General features: G+C 44.1%; 1 protein-coding gene across 6 annotated transcripts in view; it reads left to right on the forward strand.

Annotated features, from left to right (window-relative positions):
• LOC139410542 (electrogenic sodium bicarbonate cotransporter 1-like) overlaps positions 1-13,543 on the forward strand; it is a 362,813-nt gene that overhangs the window by 150,223 nt on the left and 199,047 nt on the right. For all 6 annotated transcript variants that reach the window (XM_071155809.1, XM_071155807.1, XM_071155806.1 and 3 more), the window contains one exon: positions 8,540-8,675. In XM_071155809.1, coding sequence (XP_071011910.1) covers positions 8,540-8,675 — 136 coding nt within the window. The remainder of the gene's footprint in view (positions 1-8,539; positions 8,676-13,543) is intronic.

Here is a 13,543-nt window from a genome sequence, read left to right on the forward strand (position 1 = left end):
GAAACAGGCTGGTTAAAGCAGAACATGTCATCCCTGTTGAACTATGTGGAAACAGGCAGGTTAAAGCAGAACATGTCATCCCTGTTGAACTATGTGGAAACAGGTGGGTTAAAACAGAACATGTCATCCCTGTTGAACTATGTGGAAACAGGCAATGTTAAAGCAGAACATGTCATCCCTGTTGAACTATGTGGAATGGGGATGAGGTAGTTGGATGGGCTATTTACAGATGAACTATGTACAGGTGCAGTGATCTGTGATCTGTGCTTAAAGCTTAGTGAGGGAGATGTGAGTCTCCCGCTTCAGTGATTTTTGCAGTTTGTTCCAGTCATTGGCAGCAGAGAACTGGAAGAAAAGGCAGTCAAAAGAGGAATTGGCTTTGGGGGTGACCAGTGAGATATACCTGCTGGAGCGCGTGCTAAGGGTGGGTGCTGCTATGGTGACCAGTGAGCTAAGATAATTTGGGGCTTTATCTAGCTTGTAGATGACCTGGAGCAAGTGGGTTTGGCGACAAGTATAAAGCAAGGGCCAACCAATGAGAGCGTACAGGTCGCAGTGGTGGGTAGTATAAGGGGCTTTGGTGACAAAACGGATGGCACTGTGATAGACTGCATCCAAATTGTTGAGTAGAGTGTTGGAGGCTATTTTGTAGATGACATCACCGAAGTCGAGAATCGGTATGATGGTCAGTTTCACGAGGGTATGTTTGGCGGCATGAGTGAAGGATGCTTTGTCGCAAAATAGGAAGCAGATTTTAGATGTAATTTTGGATTGGAGATGCTTAATGTGAGTCTGGAAGGAGAGTTTACGGTCTAGCCAGACACCTAGGTATTTGTAGATACAGGCAGGACAGAGGCTCTAGGTAGATACAGGCAGGACAGAGGCTCTAGGTAGATACAGGCAGGACAGAGGCTCTAGGTAGATACAGGCAGGACAGAGGCTCTAGGTAGATGTTGGTGGGACAGAGACAGCAGAACATGGAACTTTTGTGGTGGGGGGTTTCGTGCCTTGTTAAAAGGCACCATAGCAGTCAATGACATCTAGGATTTGATAGCAGCAACTCTCCTGTTGCTTGGTCACTTCCTGACAGATTTTTCCGGTTGGACCCGGGATTTGAACTGGCAACATTCCAGCAGAACATGTCATCCCTGTTGAACTATGTGGAAACAGGCAGGATTAGGTTTACAGCAGAACATGTCATCCCTGTTGAACTATGTGGAAACAGGCAGGTTAAAGCAGAACATGTCATCCCTGTTGAACTATGTGGAAACAGGCAGGATTAGGTTTACAGCAGAACATGTCATCCCTGTTGAACTATGTGGAAACAGGCAGGTTAAAGCAGAACATGTCATCCCTGTTGAACTATGTGGAAACAGGCAGGATTAGGTTTACAACAGAACATGTCATCCCTGTTGAACTATGTGGAAACAGGCAGGATTAGGTTTACAGCAGAACATGTCATCCCTGGTGAACTATGTGGAAACAGGTAGGATTAGGTTTACAGCAGAACATGTCATGTGGAAACAGGCAATGTTAAAGCAGAACATGTCATCCCTGTTGAACTATGTGGAAACAGGCAGGATTAGGTTTACAGCAGAACATGTCATCCCTGTTGAACTATGTGGAAACAGGCAGGATTAGTTTTACAGCAGAACATGTCATCCCTGTTGAACTATGTGGAAACAGGCAGGATTAGGTTTACAACAGAACATGTCATCACTGTTGAACTATGTGGAAACAGGTGGGTTAAAACAGAACATGTCATCCCTGTTGAACTATGTGGAAACAGGCAATGTTAAAGCAGAACATGTCATCCCTTTTGAACTATGTGGAATGGGGATGAGGTAGTTGTATTTACAGATGAACTATGTACAGGTGCAGTGATCTGTGATCTGTGCTTAAAGCTTAGTGAGGGAGATGTGAGTCTCCCGCTTCAGTGATTTTTGCAGTTTGTTCCAGTCATTGGCAGCAGAGAACTGCTGTCGCAAAATAGGAAGCAGATTTTAGATATCATTTTGGATTGGAGATGCTTAATGTGAGTCTGGAAGGAGAGTTTACGGTCTAGCCAGACACCTAGGTATTTGTACTTGTCCACATATTCAAAACCGTCCAGAGTAGTGGTGCTGGACGGGCGGTCAGGTGGGGGCAGCGATCGGTTGAAGACTATGCATTTAGTTTTGCTTGCATTTAAGAGCAGTTGGAGGCCACGGAAGGAGAGTTGTATGGCATTGAAGCTCGTCTGGAGGTTAGTTAACACAGTGTCCAAAGAAGGGCCAGATGTATACAGAATGGTGTCGTCTGCGTAGAGGTGGATCAGAGAATCACCCGCAGCAAGAGCGACATCATTGATGAATACAGAGAAGAGAGTCGGTCCGAGAATTGAACCCTGTGGCACCCTCAGAGAGAGTGCCAGAGGCCCGGACAACAGGCCCTCTAATTTCACACACTGAACTCTATCAGAGAAATAGATGGTGAACCAGGTGGGGAAGTCATTTGAGAAACCAAGGCTATTGAGTCTGCCGCCAAAAATGTGGTGATTGACAGTCGAAAGCCTTGTCCAGGTCGATGAATACCGCTGCACAGTAATGTCTCTTATCGATGGCAGTTATGATATTGTTTAGGACCTTGAGCGTGGCTGAGGTGCACCCATGATCAGCTCGGACACCAGATTGCATAGCGGAGAAGGTACGGTGGGATTCGAAATGGTTGGTAATCTGTTTGTTAACTTGGCTTTCGAAGACCTTAGAAAGGCAGGGTCGGATAGATATAGGTCTGTAACAGTTTGGGTCTAGAGTGTCTCCCCCTTTGAAGAGGGGGATTATCGCGGCAGCTTTTCAATCTTTGGGATCTCAGACGATACGAAAGAGCGGTTGAACAGGCTAGTAATAGGGGTTGCAACAACTTCGGCAGATAATAACCTCACACTCAACGTCAACAAAACTAAGGAGATGATTGTGGACTTCAGGAAACAGCAGAGGGAACACCCCCCTATCCACATCGATGGAACAGTAGTGGAGAGGGTAGTTTAAGTTCCTCGGCGTACACATCACAGACAAACTGAATTGGTCCACCCACACAGACAGCATCGTGAAGAAGGCGCAGCAGCGCCTCTTCAACCTAAGGAGGCTGAAGAAATTCGGCTTGTCACCAAAAGCACTCACAAACTTCTACAGATGCACAATCGTGAGCATCCTGTCGGGCTGTATCACCACCTGGTACGGCAACTGCTCCGCCCACAACCGTAAGGCTCTCCAGAGGGTAGTGAGGTCTGCACAACGCATCACCGGGGGCAAACTACCTGCCCTCCAGGACACCTACACCACCCGATGTCACAGGATGGCCATAGAGATCATCAAGGACAACAACCACCCGAGCCACTGCCTGTTCACCCCGCTATCATCCAGAAGGCGAGGTCAGTACAGGTGCATCAAAGCTGGGACCGAGAGACTGAAAAACAGCTTCTATCTCAAGGCCATCAGACTGTTAAACAGCAACCACTAACATTGAGTGGCTGCTGCCAACACACTGACTCAACTCCAGCCACTTTAATAATGGGAATTGATGGGAAATGATGTAAAATATATCACTAGCCACTTTAAACAATGCTACCTAATATAATGTTTACAGTGCCTTGCGAAAGTATTCGGCCCCCTTGAACTTTGCGACCTTTTGCCACATTTCAGGCTTCAATCATAAAGATATAAAACTGTATTTTTTTGTGAAGAATAAACAACAAGTGGGACACAATCATGAAGTGGAACGACATTTATTGGATATTTCAAACTTTTTTAACAAATCAAAAACTGAAAAATTGGGCGTGCAAAATTATTCAGCCCCTTTACTTCAGTGCAGCAAACTCTCTCCAGAAGTTCAGTGAGGATCTCTGAATGATCCAATGTTGACCTAAATGACTAATGATGATAAATACAATCCACCTGTGTGTAATCAAGTCTCCGTATAAATGCACCTGCACTGTGATAGTCTCAGAGGTCCGTCAAAAGCGCAGAGAGCATCATGAAGAACAAGGAACACACCAGGCAGGTCCGAGATACTGTTGTGAAGAAGTTTAAAGCCGGATTTGGATACAAAAAGATTTCCCAAGCTTTAAACATCCCAAGGAGCACTGTGCAAGCGATAATATTGAAATGGAAGGAGTATCAGACCACTGCAAATCTACCAAGACCTGGCCGTCCCTCTAAACTTTCAGCTCATACAAGGAGAAGACTGATCAGAGATGCAGCCAAGAGGCCCATGATCACTCTGGATGAACTGCAGAGATCTACAGCTGAGGTGGGAGACTCTGTCCATAGGACAACAATCAGTCGTGTATTGCACAAATCTGGCCTTTATGGAAGAGTGGCAAGAAGAAAGCCATTTCTTAAAGATATCCATAAAAGTGTCGTTTAAAGTTTGCCACAAGCCACCTGGGAGACACACCAAACATGTGGAAGAAGGTGCTCTGGTCAGATGAAACCAAAATTGAACTTTTTGGCAACAATGCAAAACGTTATGTTTGGCGTAAAAGCAACACAGCTGAACACACCATCCCCACTGTCAAACATGGTGGTGGCAGCATCATGGTTTGGGCCTGCTTTTCTTCAGCAGGGACAGGGAAGATGGTTAAAATTGATGGGAAGATGGATGGAGCCAAATACAGGACCATTCTGGAAGAAGGAGTCTGGAGTCTACAAAAGACCTGAGACTGGGACGGAGATTTGTCTTCCAACAAGACAATGATCCAAAACATAAAGCAAAATCTACAATGGAATGGTTCAAAAATAAACATATCCAGGTGTTAGAATGGCCAAGTCAAAGTCCAGACCTGAATCCAATCGAGAATCTGTGGAAAGAACTGAAGTCTCTCGATGTGCAAAACTGATAGAGACATACCCCAAGCGACTTACAGCTGTAATCGCAGCAAAAGGTGGCGCTACAAAGTATTAACTTAAGGGGGCTGAATAATTTTGCAAGCCCAATTTTTCAGTTTTTGATTTGTTAAAAAAGTTTGAAATATCCAATAAATGTCGTTCCACTTCATGATTGTGTTCCACTTGTTGTTGATTCTTCACAAAAAAATACAGTTTTATATCTTTATGTTTGAAGCCTGAAATGTGGCAAAAGGTCGCAAAGTTCAAGGGGGCCGAATACTTTCGCAAGGCACTGTATATACCCTACATTATTCATCTCATATGTATACGTATATACTGTACTCTATATCATCTATTGCATCTTTATGTAATACATGTATCACTAGCCACTTTAACTATGCCAATTTGTTTACATACTCATCTCATATGTACATACTGCACTCAATATCATCTACTGTATCTTGCCTATGCCGCTCTGTACCATCACTCATTCATATATCTTTATGTACATATTCTTTATCCCCTTACACTTGTGTCTATAAGGTAGTAGTTTTGGAATTGTTAGCTAGATTACTTGTTGGTTATTACTGCATTGTCGGAACTAGAAGCACAAGCATTTCGCTACACTCGCATTAACATCTGCTAACCATGTGTATGTGACAAATAACATTTGATTTGATTTGATTTTAATTGGCAGCTCTTTCAGAACATCAGCTATCTGGATTCGGGTGAAGGAGAAATGGGGGAGGCTTGGGCAAGTTGCTGTGGGGGGTGCAGGGCAGTTGACCGGGGTAGTCAGGTGGAAAGCATGGCCAGCCGTAGAAAAATGCTTACATGTCATCCCTGTTAAACTATGTGGATACAGGCAGGGTTACAGCAGAACATTTCATGCCTGTTAAACTGTGTGGATACAGGCAGGGTTACAGCAGAACATTTCGTGCCTGTTAAACTGTGTGGATAGAGGCAGGGTTACAGCAGAACATTTCGTGCCTGTTAAACTGTGTGGATAGAGGCAGGGTTACAGCAGAACATTTCGTGCCTGTTAAACTGTGTGGATAGAGGCAGGGTTACAGCAGAACATTTCGTGCCTGTTAAACTGTGTGGATAGAGGCAGGGTTACATTAGAACATGTCATACCTGTTGTACTATCTTGCTGTCCTGAAGTGTTGCATAATCTCTTTGTCTGACTGGCATTCCTCTGCATGACTTCCAGTGATATCAGAGCTGTGGACTTGGCAGGCAATGGTCCGGTAGCGTGAAGGAATCTGCTTCAGTGGATGTTTCATTGATATTCACTAGTGGCTGAAATGCAAGTGAAAAGAGCAGGGTGTCTTGGCACAATGATATCTTTGTATTGGTTCGTTGTTGTGTTGCTCTCCTGGTCTGTCTGTATGTTTTGGGAAAGCACACAGTCTTTCTCTAGGAGCACGGCTTTCCCAAAAGTCTTTCTCTGGGAGCACGGCATTCCCAACAGTCATTCTCTTGGAGCATGGCTTTCCCAACAGTCTTTCTCTCGGAGCACGGCATTCCCAACAGTCATTCTCTTGGAGCATGGCTTTCCCAACACAGTCTTTCTCTAGGAGCACGGCATTCCCAACAGTCTTTCTCTCGGAGCACGGCTTTCCCAACAGTCATTCTCTTGGAGCATGGCTTTCCCAACAGTCTTTCTCTAGGAGCATGGCTTTCCCAACAGTCTTTCTCTGGGAGCACGGCTTTCCCAACAGTCTTTCTCTAGGAGCATGGCTTTCCCAACAGTCTTTCTCTAGGAGCACGGCTTTCCCAACAGTCTTTCTCTCGGATCATGGCTTTCCCAACACCGTCTTTCTCTAGGAGCACGGCTTTCCCAACAGTCTTTCTCTAGGAGCATGGCTTTCCCAACAGTCTTTCTCTCGGATCATGGCTTTCCCAACACCGTCTTTCTCTAGGAGCACGGCTTTCCCAACAGTCTTTCTCTAGGAGCATGGCTTTCCCAACAGTCTTTCTCTAGGAGCACGGCTTTCCCAACAGTCTTTCTCTCGGATCATGGCTTTCCCAACACCGTCTCTCTCTAGGAGCATGGCTTTCCCAACAGTCTTTCTTTAGGAGCATGGCTTTCCCAACACACAGTCTTTCTCTCGGAGCACGGCTTTCCCAACACACAGTCTTTCTCTAGGAGCATGGCTTTCCCAACACACAGTCTTTCTCTAGGAGCATGGCTTTCCCAACATTCTTTCTCTAGGAGCATGGCTTTCCCAACACACAGTCTTTCTCTAGGAGCATGGCTTTCCCAACAGTCTTTCTCTAGGAGCACGGCTTTCCCAACATTCTTTCTCTAGGAGCATGTGTTTCCCAACACACAGTCTTTCTCTAGGAGCATGGCTTTTCCAACAGTCTTTCTCTAGGAGCACGGCTTTCCCAACATTCTTTCTCTAGGAGCATGGCTTTCCCAACACACAGTCTTTCTTTAGGAGCACGGCTTTCCCAACACACAGTCTTTCTCTCGGAGCACGGCTTTCCCAACACAGAGTGTTCCTAGAGAAAGACATTATTCACCATTTTAATAATGATGGAACATGTACAATATGTTCCACCAGAGACTACAATGTTAGTACTATAGGGATCACTGGTAACCAGCTATCACCAACCAACCATATCACATGTGCGTGTGCATTTTGTGTGCACGTGTGTGTGTGTGTCCTACATAGAACTAATGGGAAAGGCACTATTCTCTTTATCAACAGGCTGTTCAGTTCAACTTCTGACTACCAATACTTGTCACCGACACCACTTGTTGTAAGTGTCTATAGTCATGTGATCCATGTTAAACACATCTGACGAGGGCTAGTGTTGAAAAGTAGTATTTATATTTCAGTCTTTTTGATATCCTGCAGAGTCTTTTTTTATGTGGGCACTGATGCTTGACTAAATATTCAAATTAGAAAACAAGGGAGAAAGAAAGCAAAGCTTTCTTGTTTAGAATGGGCAGTTTGTGAAACATTTCCTAATTCTTAATGAGGGACTCATGGCACTATGCCAAGCTGGGGGACCAATAAAATGGACTCTATTAGGTGGGAGAGGGGGCAGAGGGGAGGGGTAAGGGGGCTGACTGGGTGACCAATGGAGAGGGTTTCTATTTGAGCTGTGGAGGGGACAGAGGGGAGGGGGGCTGGCTGTGGGGGACTGGGGGACCCCCTCGCCCTCCCTCTACCTGGGTCTTAGAGAGCTCCAGTAGGGACAGAGGACAGACGACAGTAACTTTCCCACAGAGGTGTAGCTGTTGATTTATCTGTGGATGGTTCCCACCTGCACTCCTTCTGGGACCTAGTTTGATAACCCTAACCTGTTGGACAGTTGGGTTAGCTAACCCTTACCCTTGGACAGTTGGGGGTGAAAAGTTACAGAGATGTCTGAGAACAACAACAACAACCACGAAGAGAAGGAGAAGGAAAGGGATGGAGAGAAGGAGAAGGAGAGGGATGGAGAGAAGGAGAAAGAGAGGGATGGAGAGAGGGATGAGGACTGGAATGAGGAGAGGGATGAGGTTCTTGTTAGGATTCCTCCACCTCCACCTCAAGTGGTCAGAGTTGGCCAGCTGGCCCCAGGGGCCAAGATGAATGGGTTAGGAGATGAGGGAAAAACCAACCTGGATGGGCAGCAGCCTGTAAGCCGTAGTATCTTCCCTTTCTCTCCAGTCTCTCCAGCGGGCGAGAGGATCCGCATTATGCTGGGAGAGGATGATGATGGACCGTCACCACCTCAACTCTTCACTGAGCTGGATGAGCTGCTCTCTGTGGATGGGCAGGAGATGGAGTGGAAGGAGACAGCCAGGTAGGATGTCTAACTCTAACCCTAACCTAAATAATAGTCAGGTAGGATGTCTTATAGCCCATAACCTTCATTAGATTTATTCAATATAACATTTAACGATTCAAAGTAAAGCATAGTATATTGAGTTTCTTTTTTAAAGTTAATACAATTCAGTAATTGGACACCTAAAAAGATGAGTAATACATTCCTAAGTTTTGGGTGGTGTTGGGCCTCTGCCAGATACAGGCTGGTTCCAACATGCCAGATGAACACTGGTGTCAACATGGTAGATAAACACTGGTGTCAACATGCCAGATGAACACTATTGTCAACATGGTAGATAAACACTGGTGTCAACATGGTAGATAAACACTGGAGTCAACATGGTAGATAAACACTGGTGTCAACATGGTAGATAAACACTGGTGTCAACATGGTAGATAAAGACTATTGTCAACATGGTAGATAAACACTGGTGTCAACATGGTAGATAAACACTGGTGTCAACATGGTAGATACACACTGGTGTCAACATGGTAGATAAACACTATTGTCAACATGGTAGATAAACACTGGTGTCAACATGGTAGATAAACACTGGTGTCAACATGGTAGATAAACACTGGTGTACAGATGGTAGATAAACAGTGGTGTCAAGATGGTAGATACACACTGGTTTCAACATGGTAGATAAACACTGGTGTCAAGATGGTAGATAAACACTGGTGTCAACATGGTAGATAAACACTGCTGTCAAGATGGTAGATAAACGCTGGTCTACCATGTTGACACCAGTGTTTATCTACCATCTTGACACCAGTGTTTATCTACCATGTTGAAACCAGTGTGTATCTACCATCTTGACACCAGTGTTTATCTACCATGTTGACACCAGTGTTTATGTGTCAACATGTGTCAACATGCCAGATAAACACTGGTGTCAACATGGTAGATAAACACTGGAGTCAACATGGTAGATAAACACTGGTGTCAAGATGGTAGATAAACACTGGTGTCAACATGGTAGATAAACACTGGTGTCAAGATGGTAGATACACACTGGTGTCAACATGGTAGATAAACACTGGTGTCAAGATGGTAGATAAACACTGGTGTCAACATGGTAGATAAACACTGGTGTCAAGATGGTAGATAAACACTGGTGTCAACATGGTAGATACAAACTGGTGTCAACATGGTAGATACAAACTGGTGTCAAGATGGTAGATAAACACTGTCGCTGTTGATTGGATTAATAATCATTTTATGGCTGTATACTGGGTATTGGTAATGATAATGATATTTGTCCTGATGACAGGAATCAAGTCAAATACATTTTTATTTTTCACATTCGCCAAATTCAACCTTACCGTGAAATGATTACTTACAAGCCCTTAACCAACAATGCATAATTCACATAATGTCGCCGGATGGGAGGGCTGCCGTTTTACGGGCCCCTAACCAACTGTGCTCTTTTGTTTGTTTTTTCTCATTGTTTGTAAATAATTGTGTACATAATGTTGCTGCTACCGTCTCTTATGACCGAAAAGAGCATCTGGACATCAGAACAGTGATTACTTACCTCGAACTGGACAAATATTTTTTCACAAAGAGTGCGAAGAGAAGGACATACTACTTTGTCGAGACAAGGCCCAAATCCCCGTCATCAGCATGAAGGAAAGACAGAGAAAACGGGGGAGGAGGGCAGGGTGCCTTGTAAGAATTTGCCAATGAGTAGGTAAACCACCACTACACTCTGTATTATTGGCCAACGTGCAATCACTGGAAAACAAACTCGATAATCTACGGTCGAGACTATTCTACCAACGGGACATTAAAAACGATCATATTTTATGTTTCATCGAGACTTGGCTGAACAACGACACGGATAACATAGAGCTGGCTGGCTTCGCCGTATTTCGGCAGGACAGAGTAGCTTTGTCTGGTAAGACGAGTGACGGGGGTGTGTATTTGTCAATAACTGCTGTTGCGTGATGTCTAATATTAAAGAAGTCTTGAGGTATTGCTCATCTGAGGTAGAATACCTCATGATAAGCTGTAGACCACACTATCTACCAAGAGAGTTCTTATCTATATTATTCATGGCGTCTATTTATCACCACAAACTGATGCTGGCACTAAGACCGCACTCAACGAGCTGTATAATGTCACGTGTGCTCCCTCTCCGGCCTCTCGGTCACCAGGCTAATCGTTATGGTGCACACCTGTCACCATTGTTACACGCACCTGCACGTCATCACTCACCTGGACTCCATCACTTCCTTGATTACCTGCCCTATACAGTGGGGCAAAAAAGTAATTAGTCAGCCACCAATTGTGCAAGGTATCCCACTTAAAAAGATGAGAGAGACCTGTAATTTTCATCATAGGTACACTTCAACTATGACAGACAAAATGAGAGAAAAAAATCCAGAAAATCACATTGTAGGATTTTTAATGAATTTATTTGCAAATTATGGTGGAAAAACAGTATTTGTTCACCTACAAACAAGCAAGATTTCTGGCTCTCACAGACCTGTAACTTCTTCTTTTAAGAGGCTCCTCTGTCCTCCACTCGTTACCTGTATTAATGGCACCTGTTTGAACTTGTTATCAGTATAAAAGACACCTGTCCACAACCTCAAACAGTCACATTCCAAACTCCACTATGGCCAAGACCAAAGAGCTGTCAAAGGACACCAGAAACAAAATTGTAGACCTGCACCAGGCTGGGAAGACTGAATCTGCAATAGGTAAGCAGCTCGGTTTGAAGAAATCAACTGTGGGAGCAATTATTAGGAAATGGAAGACATACAAGACCACTGATAATCTCCCTCAATCTGGGGCTCCACGCAAGATCTCACCCCGTGGGGTCAAAATGATCAGAAGATCGGTGAGCAAAAATCCCAGAACCACATGGGGGGACCTAGTGAATGACCTGCAGAGAGCTGGGACCAAAGTAACAAATCAGCAAGGGCATTGAAGATGAAACGTGGCTGGGTCTTTCAGCATGACAATGATCCCAAACACATCACTTATATGCCTCTACATATCATTTAATATTCCTCAAAACAACAGAAGAAATACAGAAACCCCTTTTTAAAACAGAGTTAAAAGAGACTGGGACTTTTTTCCTAGTTTGGAGTCTAAACCCTTAATAGTGAATGGTCTCTGAGCAATTGTCTCAAGACAATTTACTGATTTCTCTACCCTACCAGTGTGTGTTCTGACCATATCTTGCGAATCACCTGAACCCAGTCTTTGTAACACTTGGTCACTAGCCTAAATTAGCTGGTCATATCTCCAGAGCTTTCCTCTTCATCAGAGTCTTAAAGGACCATTCTGACCCTCATACTCTGGATCTACAGTTCCCTCTGATTGAGATTCACGTGAATCATCCATAGGCGTTTCTACCGGCAGAAAGCTGATGTCTAGAAGAAGGTTCTGATGTACCACCTTGGTGTTTCCTTCATCATCCATCAGTTTATATATGTGTGTATGTAGGTTTCTGTCAATGACAGCGTACACCTTAGCTTCACACTTGTCTGCAAGTTTTATTTTTCTCCTTTCTCCTTTGTTAATGAGAATCACCCTGTCTCCTTTGTTAGTGAGAATCATCCTGTCTCCTTTGTTAGTGAGAATCACCCTGTCTCCTTTGTTAGTGAGAATCACCCTTTCTCCTTTGTTAGTGAGAATCACCCTGTCTCCTTTGTTAGTGAAAATCACCCTGTCTCCTTTGTTAATGAGAATCACCCTGCCTCCTTTGTTAGTGAGAATCACCCTTTCTCCTTTGTTAGTGAGAATCACCCTGTCTCCTTTGTTAGTGAGAATCACCCTGTCTCCTTTGTTAGTGAGAATCACCCTTTCTCCTTTGTTAGTGAGAATCACCCTTTCTCCTTTGTTAGTGAGAATCACCCTGTCTCCTTTGTTCAGGTGACTGTCTCTGACTTTTCTGTCATAACATTAGGTCTGTTTCTGTTGTTCCTTAACCGTATGCTGTTGAGCGATGCTCCCTGCTTCATGGAGAAGGGACATCAGTGTTTTGACGTAGCTACTATAGTTAACAACCACAGGATTCCTCAAAACTTGCTTGAACATTACATCAACAGGAAGGCTCGTAACGGGACCAAATAGGAGCTGAAATGGTGCATAGCCAGTGGTCTCATGTACAGTAGCATTGTAGGCAAACGTTAGGCTTTGTATCTGCTGCGGCCATTTCTCTTTAGCTTTTAGAGGCAGTGAGCAAAGCATATTTCCCAGAGTTCAATTGAACATTTCTGTTCCTCCATTCCCCATGGGATGGTACGCAATTGTGTGTGACTTGGCGACACTAGAGAGCTTGAAGTTCTGCGATTAGCTTGCTTTCAAAATTGGCCCCTTGATCCGTGTGGATCCGCTCAGCCAATCCATAAAACCAAAATACGTTGTCCAATACCTTTCTGGCAACTTACTTTGCTGTTTGATTTGTGCATGGAAAGGTGTGAGCTAATTTGGTGAAGTGATCTGTCAGAACCAATAGAGTGGTTCTTCCTTTAAAAGTTGCGTCGTACTACAGCACACCTTGTGGACTGTCGCAGAATTCTATGGCATGTTGTTTAAGTGTCAGCCATTGTTGCCATTAATGCTAGTTAGTGCTAGTTTGACCACCAGAGGGCATCTTTGAGAAGCATTTAACTTTTTTAATAATGGCTGTACTACAGAATTCAAAATATTTTTTTTGTTAGAACAAAACTGGATTGATTTTAAGAAATGTAGCTTAATTAATTTGATTAATGTTATGGTGTTTCTAAACCCCCATTTTTCTGGAAAATATGGTGCTGTACAACGTAACCAGTCGGGAGTAGCTACTGTACTAAGAGCAAAATAATCCTAACATTTCCACACCCTAA

Source organism: Oncorhynchus clarkii, chromosome 6 (genome assembly GCF_045791955.1).
Source record: "Oncorhynchus clarkii lewisi isolate Uvic-CL-2024 chromosome 6, UVic_Ocla_1.0, whole genome shotgun sequence".
Lineage (NCBI taxonomy): Eukaryota > Metazoa > Chordata > Actinopteri > Salmoniformes > Salmonidae > Oncorhynchus > Oncorhynchus clarkii.